At 39.7% G+C, this 22,228-nt stretch overlaps 1 protein-coding gene across 1 annotated transcript in view; it reads left to right on the top strand.

Moving 5' to 3' along the window:
* Nucleotides 1–22,228, top strand: part of ssbp4 (single stranded DNA binding protein 4) — a 62,398-nt gene that overhangs the window by 21,163 nt on the left and 19,007 nt on the right. The window contains exon 4 of the mRNA XM_058760706.1: nt 1,586–1,670. Coding sequence (XP_058616689.1) covers nt 1,586–1,670 — 85 coding nt within the window. The remainder of the gene's footprint in view (nt 1–1,585; nt 1,671–22,228) is intronic.

Here is a 22,228-nt window from a genome sequence, read left to right as displayed (position 1 = left end):
CAGAAATGGTCTGAATGATTCATTCATGAAATCACAGATGAAATTCTATGAACTACCTTTATGGTACTTTTGTGTCCTTTTGAAAGGTCTTCATTTATTGTAATTTCATAGAATTTCTCTTTTTGTGCTCCATGGAAGATGCCCTCATTTTGTTCCAAATCCATTTAATTTTGAGCAAGTGATGACATAATTTTAATTTTTGGCTGACCTATTACCTGTAAGAAGTGTGAATTCAATCTGCATTTAAATCTAAACACTTGATTTTTGCTGCAGTTCCTCTACTTTTGTAGTCTGATGAGCTGAATGTTGTTTAACCTTGCTCTCTTATTCCACCCATAAACAGTGAGTGATTTATGAAAGCTGTCATAAGCTATCCTTTGCGTTATGCTCACGAACACAAATCCGTCAAATGGTTTCCACTCCGCGGCAAGATATATGAAATGGGTGGAAACTGATTAGCCCCATTGACCTGTCGCCGTGCCGTGAGCGGCCTATTTTGTCCTTTTTGCAATCTGTCACATCAAACGTAAGCTTTTTCCCACATTCAGAACAGAAGTCTAATTTTGTTACATCAGCAGAATAATGCACAGCGGTAAAAAGTGCTGCCTCGGAAGATGGAACAACTTGCGTTCGTTTTCTTAAGCCCTGCTTCAGCAGCTTTTATGAAGCGTCCATTAAATCAATATCTAAAGAGTGAGAGCGGTTTAATGCCGACCTGTTTAACAGGTACTTATTTTCAATGAAGTAATTAAGGGACCATTTGGAGTGCAACCTGCTCCCCCTAGCAGCCCTTAAGGACCGTATTTTCTTAATTAACAAATATCAAGCCTAATTGATTAGCCACTTGCGGGTCACACCTCATAAAGTGGGAAGCTATCCAGGGGTTATGATTGTAGTGACCCAGCTTTGATAGAAGCTGTCAAGATCTTCTGAGTGTAATACTCTTCTGTTTTTACTCTGACGTGCCTTTTACAGTGCGCTGGAGCCAAAGCCTGATCTGAAACCATTTCGCACGTTTACACCACAGAAAAATCGAATCTGCATCGCCCCCTAAACCCTGCGGGTCTTACATCTTTCATCACTAACTTGGAAGTTTTTAGAAGTTTTCATAACTCAATCTTGCAAAATCTAAATTAAATTAGCTTGGATGTTAAAAATACATTTTATCATTGTTATAAATTCATTGCTTTGAATTTTGTTTTTGGTTCCATTTAAAAAAAAAAAAAAAAAAAAGCTCAGAATGGTGAAAAGCCACTGAATTAAATTATATTGCATGTTAAAATAAACCCTTAAGGGTTGTAAATGACAACTCCAATGTTGTGTTTTTATTTGTGAGTAGGTGAGTTGCATCACAGCTGAGCGCAAGCTTTTCTGTAAAAAACATTTCGGTAAAGACTAGGCTAATTGGAAAAATTAGAACAACAAGGCCTGGAACAAACCATGCCATTCAGTACTATTTTTCACATGGCCTTGATGTGTTAAGTGTACCACAGCCTGTTGGTGTTTAGTTCGGCAGCTGTTTAGTTCGGTGAAGTTCACCCATGTATTTGATACTCAGCTTTGTTTATTCTGCCTTATTTTGCAGTGTATTCTGGGATCTGTACTGTGCAGCTCCAGATCGACGGGAGACATGTGAACATTCCAGCGAGGCCAAGGCTTTCCACGATTATGTGAGTTCCTTTTTTATCCGCCGTGGGGTTGGGTTGAACCTGAAGTTCTGCTGTTGGTGACTGTTAACCCGAATGATCAGGTTTACTGTCTGTTTACAGTTACCGGTGCTGTTTATCTTAAGCTTTGGGTCATTTTTGATAGAACGCATGTGCTATAAATATGTTCTCCCAGGTTGTGACATTTATCACCGAAAATGTTGTAATATCTATAAATATCATCATAAATCTGTGGTAGCTTCATTGTCTGCGTACCAGGATACACCTTTGGTTCTAATAAATTTCTGCCATAATAGCCCAGATGCTTAAATGGATAGTTCTCCCCAAAAAGAAATACCTGGTATAATTTACTTACCTTCCTGTTGTTCCAAACCTGTAAGACTTGCGTTCTGCTGTGGAATGTGTTTTTGGTCCATAAATAGAAAGTTAATTGGACGCTAACATCAAGATTTAACGTTTTATGTTCTGCAAATGAAAGTAAGTCATACAAGTTTGGAACAACAAGAAAGTGATGGACACAATATATGGGTGATCTATCCTTTTAAGGCTGCAGGATTAAGAGTAGGCTGGGCTATCTTGAAGGTCTGCGCCGTGACCCTTTTGACCCCTTGATCTGTGGAAGACCTTTAAGTTAGTAATGGAGAACTGGAGTAGCATGTGTGGACAACCCTTGAGCTCCACCAAAAAGGGTAGTTCTTTGTTGACGCGGCTTTCCAACTGCAAATGGCCATGTTAATGTGACCACAAACACTGACCCTTGCTCAACCCTTGGGCTCAGTCTTGAAGAGTTTGAGTGTTCGCGCCTGTATCTACAATTTGCAGAGTACTCTGGGACCTCTTTCCCACTCTGCATGTTTTCTTTGGCAGGAATTTTGCGTCAAATATAAATTGTGCAAATATCTTTTACCCGCCACATTAGCAGTGTTAAAACCTCGTGAATATGCTCCAGAGGAGGATAATATGTCAAAGATTATATGAAAGTAACTATGATTTACCGCTAACTGCTAGCACCGGAGTCTCACCTGGGCCAGATCTCGGGGCTTGAGTCATGAAAGGGATTATGCGTCTATTCTTGCCTCAGACGTTTAATTTACTGGACTTGCTAGCAGAGAACAGTTACAAGTTTGTGTCAGCTGCCTGCTGAAGTTTCAACCAATTGGAATCTGCGCGCCTGTGTACGGCCTCTATAAGATTAATTACATGGTTAATTAAACGCCATGCTTAATTAAGTCTGACGTGTGTTCAATTAATCTATACGCCTAATCATTTCTAACACCCAGTGGACACCTGGGATTGTCGAAATGAGTGTTCTGACGACCCCCTCCTCCGCACGACTGACCACCCGTGTTCGAAGTTGACGCGGCTGTTGTGAAACAGGCTGTCTGCTCCGATTGACTGTTTGAAATGCTCGGTGGCCTTTTCTAAGTAAACTCTAGATCAGTTTCTAGGCTTTGCTACTGGACCTCAGGGATTCTGCGAGTTTGAAAAGCTCAGATGTCCTGCCCCCGAGTTCTAGTCTGAGGATTAATGACCGGTTTCCCCTGACCTTTAACCCTCGGCAAAGTTCAGGAGGTCAGAGCATATCCGGCCTGTGTTGCGTCCCATTCCGAATGTTTTCTCAAATCTTTTCATCAGGCTATTAATCTCCATTTGCCTTCATAATGTTGTGTCCAGTGGACTAATTTTGGGTTTGGGGTTTTTATTAATTGGGCTAGGATGAAGTGAACACGTCAAGTTCGTTCCTTGAGGGTTACTCTGCACCGTTGAGCGATTTCCCCAGCCGTCAACTGTCGAGCCAATGGCTGGCCACTTCTTGGAAGACCTGAGGCTACTTTTTGTCTATTTTTGAGGCACCAGGCTAATGTTGTGTGAAGAGTCTTACGGTGGAGGTCGTGACGAGTTTTGGTGGTGATGGGGGTGGTGGAGGAGGAGGCGGTGACGGCGGCGGTCCCATGGGTCGCTCCAGACCTGTCTCCGTCTGATTAACTTCAGCTCTGGGATCCCCGTGGACCGGCCGCCCCATCAAGCCTGCTATCTCAGGCAAGGCTGATAACAGTGCCCATTCCCTAGCGTGTCAGTGGATCAGGGGCAGAAAAACAAGCGGGTTCCCATGAGTCAAATCCTCCTCACTGTCAGCGCCGCAGTTATATTGGCTTCTCCAAGTCAGGGCTTCAATGGTGACTAGGTTTTTGCAGTTGTAGAATTAAGCCATTATATTTTTGTTTGTAAACTTCCTGGTGGTGGAATTTGGGGAAACTCTGACTCTTCCTTTTTGTCTACCCTTCTTTTCTCTTTTTTTTCTCAAGTGGCCAGTGATGCACTTTGTGCGAGTAAGTCCTCCAGTTGGGAGGAAAGATAATGGGATATAACATGCAAATCTTGAGATCTGTGGAATCTGGTTCATAACTAATCCGAGGATTGCTATAGGATTGTGACTCTGGCTGGGCTCCCAGAAGTGGAGAGCCAGTTCCCCAAAACCAGGCAACCACTAGTGCCACCAAGAAACCCTCGATACCACATCTTTACCACCCATCCCCCCCACTCTTTAAACAGACGGGGTCATCTGGAAGTACTTCAGTCTACTTATAGACAAGCTATTGATTGCTACTCTAAATTATAGAGGATCTGAAATCAGCATTTAGTCCAATATTAGGGTCGCTTACTGAATAGAAGGAAGGGAAAAGAGAAAAACATTGAGGAAAGGAAGGGAAAGCAGGATATAGTGGTACCTGCTCACTGCAAACTTCCTAAAACTCCCACAGAAGCCTGTCTCCCGTCAGAGCCTTTGTCTAAACCTCTGTATTTAGTTACACCAGCAGAATGGTTTGCATATTTGTCATGTAATTTTGCATGTGGAATTGCTTGTAAACAGATGAGTTCATAACAATATTGTTCTGGTGAGTGATTTGAAAGATCTTATCCTTTATTTTCTGATTGCCGTCAGAGCTGCAGCCTAGTAGTTTTTTTGTTCAGATAGTGCCTTTTCCAGTTTTATCTAGATGATAAAACTGGTTCTGTGAAAAGTCTAGTGATGTTCATGTGATAATTGCACCTTATTAATTTGGAGATCTTCAGGAACTCCACCACAAGGAATTTCACAAAACAAGCTTTATCATAAATTGATCTGTATCGGTTGATATTGTATGCATGTTATTTATATTGATATTGTATATATGCTGGCATTGGATATTTATTTTATTGTAAATGTGCTATATTTACATTTCAAATGTTTGCTTTCACATAATGCTCACTTTAAGATAATATTAATAGCCTATATTATAATATAAATGATAATTTAATTAATTATACAGTATTGGTTAATGTATATATTTAGAACGGACAGATACTAAGAAGTTAATTAATAAGCAAAATGGTACCAATATATTAAGTATCACCAGCAAGAACCTATCTAATGTAAATTCCCCAAAGAACCAGGTCAGGCGAACCCAAAACCAGCCTAAATATTCAAGGCCTCCTTAAATAATTTTAGATAATGAGAAAATTTTAATTTTGATCATTTATTCAGCCTCTTGTCTTTTTATGTTCAGAAGTTAAGTCAGTGTGGTCCAAAACCCCATTGACTTAAATTCTATGGACAGTCATGCACGTTTGGAGAGAACATTTTGGGCAAAGTATTACTTAGGTTTTTAAGACTAATTAATACTTCAAGTGACCTACTGACTAGTCCATTTTGAAAAGACACTTTTGGACATCCTTAATGTCACCCAACCTGTCTGCTACATCAAGTGTCACGCTCTGAAAGATGGCTTTCCCCATCCCATTACATACTGACAGAAACATTGCAAGTACATAATGGAGGCCCTTTTCTTGACCCTCAGCACTCTTGAGTTGCTCTGTTACACCGTTTAAATTGGAACATAACTAACACCGATTTCAGCCGTCACATATGCCTACACGACAGACATGAGCGTTCCTCAATGACACACTTACGAGGCGGAAAACTTGGAGAGGACGGAAGGGTGACAGACGAACATGTTTTTCGTTGCGGCATCTTTTGGCAGCGTTCTGCGTCATTGAAAAGACGAGTGGAGGAACAGGTGGTTTAATATATCCGAGCGTTTCAAAAGTGGAAAGTGAATAAGCATTGGTCATTGTCTTCGTGTTTCTTGTTTCATGCGCTTCCAGGTGGTCCTGATGACTAATGTGTGACTGTGATTTTGAATGTGAGCTACGTGCTGCTTTTCTCCTCTCAATCTGAGCTGCATCATCTGCCCTAGTGTTCACCTGTCTGTTTTTCCCCTTTCATATGCTCAGTTTCTGCCCTTTTTCATTTTAAATCTTTCAGAATGCTTCCCATTCTCTTGCTCTCAATGAGAATTATCAGCGTTTTGAAAGATGACAAAAAGAAATAAACCTTAAAGGAACGAACAATGACTCACACACACGTTTTCACTCAAAGGCTTTGTCGTTGTTCACCTTCATCTTCCTCTTTGTTGATTTCCCAGCTGAAAAACACCAGGAGAGAAGCATATGTTGTATTTCGGATGCTGGTCCCCAGCATGAGATGTTAGCATGCTAGTGTCCCCACCTAGCTTCTAAGACTAGTTTCGTCAAGTTTCACATAGCTATGCCTGTTCACCAGCTAACCCAGCATGGAAATATGTTTTAAATAATGTTTTTTACTCTTTACCACCCCCTTTCTATCTTTAAAGAGTTCATCAAGCTTTTATGACTTTCCTGAGCGTGTTGTGTTTAAAAATAAGTGTGAAATGTGGTCTGTTTGTTTTGTCTAGCCATAAGAGACATAAAGAGTTACTTCGACCCTTTGTTTGTTGTTTACATTTCAGAGCGTCTGGATATAGAGGACAGGTGTGTCTGAGGGTCATTTATTTAGAAATTCTACCACATCTTGCTAGATATTTAGGTCTGAAGTTTAAGTAGCGGAAGGGCCTTGTTTCATCTCGAAGAGGTGACCAGTATGTTATCAATCCTGTAGCATGGTTATTTGTCTTATTAGCACTGTTTTTATCGTCCTTGGCTTGTTGGTACCGCTTTGTGTCCTTTACTGTGTGTTGAAGCAATCGTCACGATACAGTATATGCATTTTCTTGTAAGTTGCTCTGGTGAGGCGGTGTTTGCCAAGAAAATAAATGAAATTTAAATGTCATCTGTCTGGAGGAGGTGTGACCTGAACTCCGTCTGAATTCCCACAATTGCAAGTCTCCCTCCCAAGTGCTGTTTTGATCTAAACTCCGTCGTTACTTTGAAGATGGCTGGCCAACCCAGACTTAGGTCCAGAGATACTAGTTTCTCACAGAAAATGGAATAAATTACAGGCATTAAATGGGAAAAAAACAAAAACTAAACTGGTGACTCTCCACAGGCAACATTGCAGATTTAGTTGCAGCATTACCACTGTCGTGCAATGTGGCTTTCTGGTTAATATTACTTTAGGTTTTGACTGATAACCAATAAATATTATCATTGCCAGCATAATTTATGGTCTGCAATCAAGCTGTCTTTTCACTATCCTCGACATTTGCATACGATACTTGCATTTCACCCCTAGGGGCAGTCGCTCGAAACTTTACTGCTTATTATTGTTCATTTTGTTAACGAAACCTATAACGAAAATTAAGATGAAGAATGTTCATTGAAGAGTTATTTTTCCCATGACTAAAATGAGACTATGATGAGACGACAATAAGGTAAATAAATGATAACTGTGACCTATATCAACATGCAATATCGTTGACGATAAAAGATGAGATTCAAATGTATTTAAAAAAATAAAAACAATACAAAAATCTTTTTATGTTCATCGAAAAAATATCATTTCAGACTGCTGTACACGCCTCTACTATGTGAGCTGTCATGTATGCGTTTGCCAGATATCAAGAGCTCAAATTCCCAAATCAGAGCTTCTCTGTAGGGCTGCACGATGTCATGCGCATCTCATCAGTAAAGCCGGTTCTGTGATTAGTAGTAAATCTCCTTCAGATGCTTTCAGATGGAGCGGCATTTAATTAGGGTGACCATATTGCCATTTTTCCCGGACGCGTCCTGGCCAGGATTTCTATATTGCCTAAAATATCTAGGTTTTGGCTTAGTTTGCGTATGCAGACTGATCGGTGTATGACATCAAAGTGCCATACAGACAGTTCCTTATGCTTTCAAGGTACGCTCTCGAGGTACTTTGATGTCAAACACTGATCGGTTTGAGCTGCGCCGCTTTAAGTCAAACACACCTAATATGTACGTGTAATTGCATCGCTTTGACCGTAGATCCCACCTTCTCGCACACACCATGATTGGTCCATTATTTACAATGCCTGCAAGTTATTGATCAAACTACTTTTCGATCATTACCTTCAGGAAACAGGAAAACAAAGCTAAAATAAATCCTGGCAAGGACGTGTGCCGGGAAAAATGTCACGTATGGTCACCATAATTTAATACACAGAGCTATAGATCGCTGACAAGCTACGCAATATTACGTGCCGTTCATAATCGAATGCGATTCATCTGCGTATATGTGTGTGTGTATATATATATATATATATATATATATGTATATATATATATATATATATATATATATATATATATATATATATATATATATATATATATATATATATATATATATATATATATATATATATATATATATATATATATATATATATGTATATATATATATATATATATATATATATATATATATATATATATATATGAAGAGTTCAGATGCAAAAGCCTCTAAGTGCCATCTAAAATGACCATTTTTATCAGGCTGCTATGTTTAGGTTCAGTAATTTGACTCTAATGGCAATGTATAGGTCCTTTTCTATGCAATTAAAGTGAAATAACTGAGCATAAATATAGGGGCCTGATAAAAAATACTCACTTCAGAAGAAAATTTCAGATGGCACTTAGAGGCTTTTGCATCTGAGCTCTTCATATATATAATATATGTAAATTTATTTTATTTTTTTTGTTTATGCATATCTACAAAGTACATATCCAAATCTTTTATATTATTTATGTATTAAAGAACCTACAATATCTTAAGTGTTTGATAATAATTTATATATTAAATGGCATGTAATGAATCAGTATACTGGATTTGGTCAAATAAACCATGTGTACGAGTCCACATTCTGTTGGTTTGTTCTTATTGGTTAAAGTGCAATACCTGAAATGTAAAAATAAATAAATTTCTCAAATGACAACAATCATTGCGATTTTTATAATTTTGAGCAAAAATACAGCTACAAAACATATGGTTGGGTGATTGTGCAGTCTAGTTGCAAATATTTGAATATTTCAACACAACTAAAGTTCAAAACAATTAGAATTTTTTTAGCTCGGTGTATGGTCCTAGCTCCTACTATTAATTAATTTGAAACTAAGAACTTCCAGTTTGTCGTTTTTTGGAATTTGTGAAAATGTGTCATCGTTATCTAATCATTTTCGAACCTCCATCTTTTGTTTTATGAAAGCATTTGTGGCCAGTGCCTCCTTGGTAACCTTATCACAATGAATTATCACGATGAACTAGGGAGTTGCAAACAATGAAATAAAGTGATTCTCCATTGACTGACTCGCCCTTCCGTCTCGATCTGTTCTTCAGAAGCTGGAGGTGTTTGCTTGCTTTCTGCGCAACGCTTCAGATTCCTGTTTGCACTGCTGTGGGTTTTGTCCGAATAAACCATCTGGTTCTTCTGCAAGTGTCAATACAGAGACCGCAGTGGTGTGTTTTTCTCATAACCTTGCAAGGGGGTGTGAATCAAGGGATACCACAGTTATTCCAAGTCTCTCGATTTCATTTCGTCCCTCTGTTGCGCCAGCGGTGGGTAGCGCTGGTGGCTGCGAGGTTACGTTAGCAGGTCCCGCAGCTGGCATTTACCACGTCTGGCACCGTTGGCATAGCAGGCCACCCTTCTCCTCTCTGCTTTCAAGTGCCGACTTGGCGCAGTGAAGTAAAACTGTCCATTTGTAATACAGCGGTGTGCTCGGGATCAAGTTTCAACAGGCTTCCACGGATTGCGAGGAAAAAGCCACAACTAGCATAAATCCCTCAAAACAAGCTCCATCTTTAGGTTCCTGTAGATTGGGTTTACTCACGCAGGCAACATTTATAACTGGAGATTACGTTATTTGATTTGGGTGGAGTGTTTATTTTTCCACTTTTCACCTCCGCACACATACTACGGTGTGGTGAAAGACGCAGCGGCTCATCGTCTCTGTCTTGTGCTGCCGTGGGTCTATTCCCAGACAGTGAGCGTAATGCAGAGTAATTATTATTTTTATACCATGTGCTTCCAGAGGCTTTCACTAGAAGTCAAAATGGCTCCCCACTGACCGGCTGATTACCTCTGAGGCCGTGCCCACACCTGCCTCCAGTCGTACCTTGGCAGAGCTGTACCCCGCTGCCCCATCGACAGAATGACGGGGCTTAACTGGGATGGTTCTTTACATGTCTTAATTGCCACGTTCACTGCTTTCACTGTCTCAACATTTCACAAGATCCTTTCTTTCTTCTTTGCTTGCTTTCACAAAAAAGTACCATGTTAATGCTGTGATGTTTTTGAAGTAGTGTGGAGACGGCCTGTATTAAAGTGTAAATGTACCATGGTAACTTTTCTTTCTTGCTTTCTTGTATGGCTGCTTGCTTTCCTGTTTCACTAACAGAAGGTATTACCATGGTACTATTACCTTGACTTTTTGACATGGTTCTTTTCTGAAAAAAAAAAAAGATTATTGTGGTATTACTTTTTAGACATGTACAGTGGCATTATCATTCTGTTTTTTTTTTTTCTACCTGAGAAAGTCAGTGTTGTTGTAGGCTATTACCTTGACTTTTTACACATGTACAGTACCGTGGTATTTTCCCTCTTTTCTTTCTTTTTTTTTTTTTTAGTCTTTTTGTTCCTTTTTCTTTTCATTAAATGCTATGCATATTGACAATTATTAATTAGTATATGAATATGGTAATTACTCAGTACTATGGTGTACATCAGAATATTATGATATTACGGTTTCTACACCGGTAACAAAGCAGCACTTTTTTTCCTGAAAACTTTTGCTAACAAAAATGACCAAACTTACCATGGTATTACTATCTGACACCGTGGTACATTTTTGCTTGCTTTTTTGCGTTACTAACAGATGGCAATACTGTATTGCTTTATTACCCTGCTTTTCTGATGTACTTTGAAGTAACTTTGAGTACAATATAAATACCATAGTGTATCAGTATAGTAATCATTTAGTACGGTGTTTTTTTTTTTTTTGTCTGTTTGCTCTGAATTCTTGTCATCTTTTAACCCTGTGAGAGGTCAGCTCTGACGGCTCTGTTCACAGAGCTAAAGATGCATCTGTCTCTGAGCTGATCAGGTGTGCTCAAGCCCCTCTGTGTGTGTGTGTGTGTGTGTGTGTGTGTGTGTTTGCGTACGTTCAAGCCACAGCTGCATTGTCGAGTTATGACGCTCTCCTCTGTGCTTTTGTGCATTGTTGTCTCCCTTTTAAACACTCAATATGGCTTCTTTATCTTTACCTATATTCAGATTTAATTGCTTGGTTGTTAATCTCATGCATTTTATGAAGATGTTTATGCCATGTTGTGTCCGATACTTTACCCACTGGCATCTATTCTCCTTCATCTCTAACATCTGATCTTCATTTTGTCTCGTGTGTCTCTCGTCATCTCACTCTTTTCTCTTTTGGTCTCATACCTCAGACTCTCCGCACAAGATCGAGTGTTCAATAACTGCTGCAGTTTATAAAGACTACAGGGTCAAACAAAGGTCACGGGTTATTCGGCTGCCAATCAGAAATCTCAAACCACTGCTGTCTGAAATGGTAAATCACACCTTGCCCTGAAAATCTGACCTTGCATTGTTTACAAATGTGCAGGTGCCTTGGTTTTCCCTCATTCTGGTTTGTAGTGATAGATAATCATTTGTTCGGTTAATATCATTGTGTGAAAAATTCAATCTGATTTTAGTCACCTGAAATGTATTTGCTATTTAGCATGTCTGCGTATTCAATTAGCACTGTAAATGCAATTTACATGATCAGTCGATGCTATATTAACGCATTTAAAGAAACCAAAATAACGTCTGACAGCATGCACAGACAGTTTGTCATGTTTTCGTGAAGCAAGCCACTGACGAAGAGGAGGGTGATGAAGAGGCCGGGGGAGGGGCAGTTGACCTGATTTTTGGGGGCTGTGGAGGCTGTGATAGTGGTGTTGTCGGAGGGTTTGTAATCCAAGGGATGCACGGTCAGATTAGAGGCTGCCCCATATTACAAGAGCCGAGAGAGGGGAGGGCGAGAAAGTCACTAAAAGGCTCAGGACAGATCAACTGCTGGGGAAGGAGGTTTTTCACTTATTTATTTCTCTCCTGCTATTTATTAGCATGTTCTGTTTTTTTTTTTAATTCATATGAATGTTGAAGTGTTGTCAGTTACTTTTAATTATATATTTCTAATATATTTTGATAATATATAATGTTATAATTTTACATTTTATACATTTAAAAGTCTGATAATATTTTAGTATTAGTAATATTTTCTAAATTTTCCAACATTTTTCAGTTTTTCTAAGAATTCGCATGCTCATCATTCAGAAAGTTACATATTTGTTGATGTATTTGACCTGTTTTTTGGTACCAATAATTTTACCTACAAATTCGAGAGTAGGTAAAACTGACGGGTCTTATCAACATATTTTATAGTATTCATTATATTTATAATAAATTACTTTATAGTAACTTTTATAGCATAATGCATTGTTTCATCATAAATTAATTAAGCATATTTTTGGGGCCTAGTTGTGACTGAAATTCAAACCAGAATGCAATGCACCTTTTGTATATTTCTCAACCTGTGCAGCTTGTATTGGCGTAGTTCATTTCTAAACTATTTTGGATGAAATACAGCTTCCGTCTGCTTGAGCATTTATTCATCTTCCTGTTGCGTGGCACATTTTCAACTCCTTGTCTCCTGTTCGCTGATTTATCACAAAAGGTTATTAGTGCATGCTGCAAAGTAAATGTTTGTTGGTAATAAGCGTCCCGACGTGTTGCAAATGCCCACCTAAAATAAAGGGTTTGACACTGCTGCAAATTGTGTTTAATTGCACTAATTAATTTGAGTCTGTGACTGCCAAATCTGATTTTTCAACATCGATATGCGCTAGGCTCGGCGTCAAAACATCAATGTAATTCTGATATTAATACTATGTTTCCTGTTGTGGCTTTTACTTCTCAAATGTAATTATTTGGCTGTGGCATTATTATGGTTGACTGAAGTGACTCTGGTTTATAATTATTTCTTGGCCTGGTTGTGATACAAATTAATAGTTTTGACATCTGTTGCTGTTCACAGTTTATGATGTTATAATGGTTTTAAAAACATGCTGCGTGATGTGCAAGACAGATTTGATATCATAATGACCCATGTGATATTACAAAAACAATGTCTAATTTTTACCCCACAAATATTTTCTTGAATTAATGGATAAAAGTTAGGGTTTTTTAATAGTTATATGATGTGTGAAACATTTTAGGGTTGAATATCTGGAGAAAATAACTATATTCTGATATTTACTTTGAGATATAATGCCTCACACCATGATAGATTTTGGTCATACCACCCGCTACTAATATTAATTGAAAAAAAACAGGCAGCAAACAAAAATAAGCTCTAATATCAGACATTTTTGGCAAACTGTGAGGGTTGACACTCTTGATAAGAGAAAAAGAGAGAAATATCGACTTTCACCGAATGTCCCTCCGCTCTCTCTCCTGTTTGTTCTCTCAGACTTTCCTTCTCTATTGCTTTCTCTCGTTCCATCTCTCGTCTCTCCTGTGCTCCATGCAGAAATGATTTCCATTTCTGAATTAATGAGGTTCAGCTGAACCAAAATCTCTCTCTTTCTCTCCACCACGAACCCCCCTCCCCTTCATCACAGGTTCATGCACAAATACACGCTAGCGCTCGCATACTTTGTCAGTTTCAACATTGCATACCGTCGGCAGAAATGTGTAGAATTTCAGATATGTATACAACAGAAACAAACATTTATCTCATATTGGAAAAAACTGAAACCCGTTTGAAACTAAATTGAGTCCGTCCGGAACACTGAGTTTGTTTACGTGTATAGTCTTACACATTTATGGTTAATAAAACAACAGTGCCTTAATTGGATGAATACTAACAAATAAAAAAGTGGTAGATATATGAGTTTACATTTAGACCTCAAAACCTGAGAAAAAACAGTCAGGTTTTTATATCAAACCGATTTCTGTTGGCGTTTTGATGTAAGCACACTTAAAACCAAATTAAATTAAACAATATGAAGAACATTATTTTTGATAAAGCGAGTTTTCGCATAGACACTAGTAAGTGTCATTTCTGATGGCTTCGATTAACACAATGGTACTGGCTGGATGTGCCTCGTGGGTCAGGGCCTAGAATCGGGTCTTGTCACCATGGTAACTTTGTGCAGTGTATGCAAAATACTACAGTGCTTTGGGACCGTTGGAGGGTGTTAAATCACCCTCCCCCTGTCCACCCCCAACACACAGATGCTGTACCTAGTTGTTTTGGTTGAGCTGTGGCATTAGCAGCTTCAATTCGTTCGCTTGCTGTTGCGACGCGATCAATATTTTGAATTAAAAATTAGGTCTGGATTAACATAATACAGTTTCCAGCATGTTATAGCTATATGTTTGTCCGTCGCTTCCTTCGAATTTGAATTTTGCTTTAATGTCAAAGGGAGAGGCAGCGATTGGTCAATAATCTGCTAAGTAGCATCGATTCGGAGCGTTTAGTTCCTCTGGCTGGCTACTTTGGTTGGGAAGCTAATCAATGCTGTTGAATGGGGGCCTCAGTGATCAGGGATTTCCTACTCCATGCACACTGCGGTCACATCATTTGTCTTCATTTGGCGTGCGATTATTCTCTGTAATGGGCTTCATCAGAAGGAAAAGGTTAACACACCTAGCCGAAAGGATTACGGACATAAAGTAGCCAAGATTATGAGGCATTCACATTCATCATTTGTGATGGATGCATGCTACTTTTCTGGTTTTTCGTAATAATATGCATCAGTTCTCCGTTTTTCCATTAGCTGGGATCTCAGAACGAAAAGGCAAGACAATAAGATTTCCATTTAAACTTCTCTAAACCAGGGTTTTTCAAACTGAGGTCCAGGGAGCAAGGCTATTTTTTTTTTTTTTTAATCAGGAAAGAAAGTTTTGCTGTCACCTGGCCTCTGTTACATTTACCTTGACGAATTTCTTAATTTGCTTCGGTTCAATGACAATATTAAAGGTAATTATCTAACTTGATATTGTCATTCAGTTAAAAAGGGTCTTTATACCTGAAAATATAAATTTGATGTCCTTCTGGGTTCCTTTGTCGGTCCTTGGCATCAAAAAAGGTTGAAAACCCCTTAATGAAAATATTTCTTTGAAAACATTTGCTTTGCAGAGGACAGTATCAATTAGTAATTTCTTTTCTCAATGAATGCTAGTGGACAACCCAAGTAGGAAATCATTTTATGGATTTAAAAAAAAAAAGTGTTGTTCATAGTTGTGGAAGTTAGATGACTGTGTGCTTAAGTGTTTTATTATCTGGAGATGGTGAGTGCAGGTTGCATTGTACGATAGATCGCAGGACCCCCAAATTACCCAGCCAATTCAGATCAAGGTTACACATCTAAAACTGCTGGTTTTCAGCACTGAGCTACACCAGTGTTTGATATGTTTTCTTTGGAAATGGAAAGGCTGTTAACATCTTTAGGAAGTGGTTCTTCAATCTACTACCCTTGTTCTTACCCCCTCCTGTTTTGTCTGGAAGATAAAGTTACTTCCTCTTCCCTTTGCCCTGCTCCCTCGCACCCTCCTTCCCTGCTGGGTTTTATTGGTCTTAGAAGTTGTCCATCACTGCTCTCGCTGTTTGAAGTGCTCCAGTCGTATATCACCGCCCTTTCTCGCTGGATGTCCTCCCACTTCCTGCAGGGTTCTCCAAGACTTTTTGTGTGTGTGCGTGTACCTGACTGTGAGCACGGTTTCTCCACACTCTATCTCTCCAGTCACACTTAAACACACTTCCAAACACCCACGCTGGTCTTCACCCATGATATCTTTACTGTGTGTTTGAGTTGTTTATAGCCCCTTGGTTGATGGTTGTGGTCAGTTGAGGTGATGTGCCTCTGGAAGGCTTTAGCGATGCTATGCGTTCCTTCCTTCCTTCCTTTAAAAACTATTTGTAAGTTTCTTGCTTGTTTTTCCTTATTCCCTTCCATCCATTTTCCCATTAGTCCCAGTGTCTTTTTAAAAGGCCTATTTACTGCACTTTTTGCTTTACTTGTAGTCTTTGTTTTTTCTAATGCTGTCTTTGCCATTGTTATTTATTTATATATTTTTGTTACCTTGCAATCCTTTTCTTCTCTGCTCTCCCTCTGTTTCTCTTCATCTCTCGGTTGAGGACAAGGAGGTGAAAGCCAAGCGGATTACAGTGGCAGTTTAATCTGGCCGACCTACCAAAGGATTTTTTTTTTTGTTGCACTTTTCTGCAAGCTTATGAGGCTGTGAGGCCGAGGGGTGGGGGGACCAAGGGGTCCGAAGAGTGTGGAAGGGAACATAGTTGGTCTAGGAGGCTATGTGAGACTAAATTCAGATCTGTGCCAGATGAGCATGGTAAGTGTGGGGGGGTGACAGTGGACTGTGGGTGAGCAAGCAAGGGATGCTAATACTATTTTGTTACTAATTTGTTTCCATCTGTCCGGGCATATTGCATCCGTGGCTGTGCATTCCCAGAGTACCAACAAGAAGAATCATTGGATCTTGCTTAATTCTAGGTAGCTTTGTAAAGCTTTTAAAAGGTTAAAACCAACAATTTCTTGTGATTATTAGTGAATATGACAAATCACCCAGGTTTTGCAGAAATTGGATGGATCTGTTTCTCATATCAGATGCCAGTCATTGCTGTGATTCAACACCTAGGTTTGATTAAACAACCATACATATGCAGACGGATGTTTTTGGCTGTTGCTTTTTAAGAGGCAGTGTGAAATTTTAAATAGTTAAAGGGATACTTCACCCAAAAATAAAAATTTTGTGATTTAATTAATCTCTCATGTTGTTCCAAACCCATAAGACCTTTGTTTGTCTTCAGAGCACAAATTAAGATATTTTTGATGAATTCTGACCCTGCATAGACAGACAGCAGCACAACATTCAAGGCCCATAAAGAAAGTTAAGCACATCTATTAAAATGTGACGTCAGTGGTTCAAACGTAAACACAAAAAGTATTCTCGTAGCTTCATAACATTAAGGTTGAACCACTGATGTCCTTGCTACCGTTCTAGACCTTGAACGTGGTAGTTGTGTTGTGGTCTATGCAGAGTCAGAAAGCTCTTGGGTTTCATCAAAAATATCTTAATTTGTGTTCCGAAGATGAACGAAGGTCTTACGGGTTTGGATCGAAATAAGGGTGAGTAATTGATGACGGAATTAAAATTTTTGGGTGAACTGTCCCTATTTTTTGTTGCCTGTCCAACTGTTTTCGAACACAAGAATGTGTTTTATGTGAATGCAAACATTGAGTTTTTAATCTTATTATACATTACTGACACTCTATCCTCCAATTTGATACTGTTAAGTGCTTTGACACAATCTGTATTGTTAAAAGCGCTATATAAATAAAGGTGACTTGACTTGACTCCTAAAAAAATCTGTTCAGGTGAGGTCAAAAATAGACTAATTATTCAATGCAGTTTATTGCGGCAACACTTACACTAGTCATTTAAAAAAAAAAAAAAACAAGTATTACTAGCTATGTACTAATATGACTTATGAAGGCCCAAACTGACCCTTTTAATAACAAATCTTGACTCCAATTTAAACTACCCTACCCTACCAGTTTGTCTCGAAAGTTTCAACTTCCACAAAACGTTAGTTATATAACATCACCGCCTGCGAACGCTCAAAGCACACCTTGAGAAATTAATACAAGGGCCGTTCCAGTGTAATGATTGAAGCCATACTGTTTCGCTGACAAATCTATCCAGCTTGCTAACCATCACTAACAGAATAGTGGTCAAACAAAGCGGTAGCACTCGTCTCACTCCGCACCTGCTTTGATGTGGCTCATATCGCTGCTACTTTCATCAGTTCTCCCCTGCTGTGCAAATTTAGACGGAAGGGGTCCCTCCTCCAATGGGATTAGCTTCAAACTGGTACTTGTCCAGTGGCGTTAAGGTTTTTGAAAAGGGCTTAACTAACCTCCACTCATGGGAGACTTCTGGAGGTTAATGTGGGCTCTCGGATTGTTTGCCTTGCAATTAACATGCTGGATGGCCCTACGGAGGAAGTCAAGAGCTGTAATAAGTAAGAAACAAGACTTTAAGCAACTGCATCTATGGATGCAGTTCTCTGCAATTGGCAATGTCTTCAGTACATGAAGGAGAGGCCTCCAGATGCTTACATTTTGTTTAGCATGAGAGGTATGAATCGTCTGTATGCTGTTTTTTATTTTAAATTACAAGTTTACTTCTATTCCTAAGCGTTCCTAAGCGTCACTTGCAGAGCAGTGCTGACTCCTTAGTCCCTTGAACTTGGAGATTTCATGGTCATCTGAAGCTATGGACAAGAAGCCAGATGGCTCAACCAGTGGTAACATCTAACTTTTCAGGGACATGCAGAGTGGAGGAAAAAAAGTCTGTATGTCTCGAGCCAAGCCTTTTGAAGCCAAGTCCTAAGGACAGTTGGTGAAAATTTGCAAACGGATGTAGGACAAACGGCAGGATAAGGTGTTATATCCAGTGTTTGCTTTGTCTTACATCTTGGATTGGCATTGCTTGCTTTTATATTTCATGTTTTCTAACTTGTTGACATCTTTTTAGAGAGGCCAATGGCCTTCTTGACATGGTCCCTGCAGGAGACCTTATTTTAGCCGGCACCAGGTGCACAATGTTTTAGGCGTGTTACATGATACGGAGCAAATGCAGAGGGGATCTGCATGCAGTTCTGCATTGAGATGGGGCAGGATGCTGGGGCAGTTGGGTTGGAGTGGATTGGTGGAAGGTGTCTGAAAGGTCAAGTGGAGGGCGTAGGGTTCCAGGAATAGGGGTGTGAGATGCCTACTCTGTTTGCTGGCTCTGGTAGGGTGTTCTGTCAATTGGGGACAGTTCATGCCACCCCTGACCTCTCGGTGTTCCGTTAGATGAACAATGGTGGGTCAAAGAAGGGCAATGCTTCTTTTCTCCCCCTTATCCTTGTGTCCCACTCTTGTCGCTTTCTTAAATCAATTCGCATAGACTCATTTCACCAATGCATGTGTATTGGTTTCTTCTCTCTCCATTCCTCTTTGACTCTCGTTCTACCTCTCAAAAATACAGCGTTCCGAGATGCCTGAGGGACGGAACACAGACAGGACCTGTCACCATGACAACGGCTTCTGTGAGCTGCCTGACACCCAGACTCTATTGTGGGAGGGGGTGGCTAGAGAGAGACAGAAAGAGAGAGAAGAGAGAAGGGAGGGTGTGGAATCAGACAACCCCATTTTCCCCCCTGGGACTTTGCGGTTTGCTCGTGTTCACATGTAGAATTAGCATAAAGACAGAGAATGTAAGAGAGACAGAACGGTATATCAAGACCGAGATTAGAGCGAGAGACAGACACCGTGTGCTGGGAGTTTGCCGGACACATGTCCTCTTGGTGTCCCCAGGGTCTGAGTGCCCATTTGCTGTTTGAGATCAGGATCAAACCCACACATTTTCACCTTCCATTGCCGAAACACTTTGACACCAAATATTTGGTGTCCAATGTCACTGTAATCACATTACAGCACAAGTGAAGTTGCATTCCATCCATACTTCCTACAGGGCTAATGCAATTAAAATGAGCTCCGACTGAATGGATTGTTAATTCGGCAGATCTTAGTAGCAGTATCGTAGTTCCTCTGACAGAAACGATCACTATCAAGAGAAACTGTTGACTCGGTGCAGAGTCATGGCTTTTGTGTACCCTTTCTGTAAAGATGTGGTGGGATTTGCAGTGCATTGCGGTCAGTTGGAGCCTTGATGCCGGCAGTGAGCCTGTAGAGTGGAAGCAAAAGTGCTTTCCAGGTGGAAATTATCTACAGATACAGGGATGAACAAGCTTTACATGCACAATAGTTTATAATATAGACAAGATAATGAAAAGATTGAATGCATGTTGTCTGTATAATGAGAATCTTGTTGAAAAAGTGTATGTGCTAAAAGTACCTTTCATTCATTGTATCCACTCAAATTGAGGGCGACCTTTGTTTTCCTGAGGTACGAGATCTCTTTTATCGTAATATTGTTTTGTTCTCCAAGGAAAAAAGATGAAGAGTAGCCTAGCCTGTGCTGGGGCATGAGACTGGGGAGAGATATTTCTGTGAGGCTGTTTATTTATTGATGGGATGCTAGTGCAGGTTAGCATGACATGCTCACGTTTGTACGCTGCTGTTTGGAGAAAAGCAACGTGCTCTTGAGCTCCTGAATGCCTCTTCTTCAGCAACTGTGATTGTGAGAATTCAGGTGCTTTTGATTCCTTAAGAGGACATTTTTTTGTATGCTTTTGGAGATAGGTTAGCATTAATGCTTCCACATCTATTGACAGTTTTATAACTTTCTGTGGAAGTGAAGAACTTGAGTTATTGTAGATGGAAGACAGATTTGACCACTGGGTGGGCTGACCACTGTTGGCCACAGCCGGTTACAAGTTGGCTGACTCAGTTTCAGTGGTTTCACTCACGATCTGCATAAAGGGATTGTGGATTTGGACATCTGAGGGAACCCAAAGCCACTGTAACCAGGCTGAAGCTTGAAGTACGGAGAAACTTAGTTTGGGCACTTGATGTGTTGTGTCTGCTTTTCATTTGCCTAGACTTTGTGTTCTTGTTAACTACGCTATCTTTGCCACCACTTAACTTAATTCTTCTCAGTTGTTTCTTCTTTCTTTTTTTTTATCTAGGAATTCAACCTGCCCATAGTTTTTCTCATTCATTGGGTTTCTTTTTTTTGTTGGTGCCTCAAGCGCAAAGGTCCAGTGCTACAGACCCTTCATTGTCTAAGGAATGTTCGTGTTTTCCCTTCTCCAAGCCCCTGTCTGGCAGGAACGAGGCCCTCTCTTTTTCCTTGTTCTTCCAGCTCCTCTTGGGTACCCACAGCCTGCTAGGTTTCCTACACTTTCCCAGCGTTCAGACTCCGTGAATGTTAACTATAGTACATTAAGCTCCTTAACCCCGTAGCGGGAACTCCAGAGACTCTTTCCAAAGAGGAATGATTTCTGCCTACTTAGAGGGCGTACTTGAAGAGAAAGGAAAGCAGAGAGAGAAAGAAAGGGAGGGAGAGATGGGAAACTCCCCTTTTCAGCAGGCAACATCAATGGTCCCAATGGGAACGCCCTTCCCGCCAACCATTCTTGCAATGTATGGATTGTAATATGACCGCCTTGCATGTTTCACATTAGAAATAGGATGGCAACACTGGCATTAAAACCTTCCTACGTCCTATCCAACCCCCTTACATTTATCAGTGCCTCGCTTTTAGACGTTTCTAAACATGTCTGCACTCAGAATGAGCCGTTCTTCTTTCCGTCTCATCTCTGGATGTTTAGAACTGTGCATTGGCCTCAAGTTGACATGAAAATAACTGACCTATGATGTGTGAAGTTGAAGATGTTGCTTCTAGTAAGATGTTGATGTACGGTATCTTTTTGGGTTTGCTTGGTTGTTACTATGAATGAATAAATAAAAGGTGATGCCAGAGCTCTGAATTTAATTTTTGTTAAAACACAAATCTGTGTGGTGTATGAATGTCTTACTTCCTTATAGACCTCATTTTCTCTTGGTAATTTGGAGCTTATTATAGTGTTTTTGTATGTGTGAGGCCATTGTGAAATACCTGACATGGCCAATAAGGTGGTGAACAGGGTCGTGCCCAGCGGTGCACAGCATGTCGTATCCCAACACCATTTTGCTGCTATCGGTCTTGCTTAATTTACATGTAAGCTAATCCTGTTTGCGTTAACTTTGGGAATGTTGGCTTCTTTAACTGCAGTTTTGTATTATTAAATTTTTTGAAGGGAACTCATATTAGATGCGACGTGTTTAAAGCTTGATAAGCATTTTTACTAAACATTGCTAACGGAGTGTTTGTATATGCGTCGTGGGATTTTCAAGGGGAGTTCAAGGCAGATCAATTAAAGTTTAACGTATTAAGGTTTATTTGTGAATGTTTGCACTGTTTAATGTTTTATAGTGTTTAAGTACTGTTATTGAACAATTTCGCTTTTTTCGAGCACATAAATTACAGAATGCCTACATCAACATGCTAAATGGCTAACGTACAACCTTAGCACTTTGTTTTGTTGTAGTATTATTGGCATTTTGTTAATATTGAGAAAAAAGAATTTGAAATTGGGCATACTTGTGTTTTCCAATCTAAGTATGAACTTCCTAGTAAGTATTCAAGGCCACATTAGCTTTTTGGCTCAGTGTTGTTCAGTACAGTACATTAGTGTGGTAATGGCTAATGTAAATAACAGGT

The sequence above is a fragment of the Onychostoma macrolepis genome, chromosome 22 (assembly GCF_012432095.1).
Source record: "Onychostoma macrolepis isolate SWU-2019 chromosome 22, ASM1243209v1, whole genome shotgun sequence".
Lineage (NCBI taxonomy): Eukaryota > Metazoa > Chordata > Actinopteri > Cypriniformes > Cyprinidae > Onychostoma > Onychostoma macrolepis.
The sequence above is the reverse complement of the archived record's forward strand: the minus strand, read 5'-3'. Positions and strand labels throughout refer to the sequence as shown.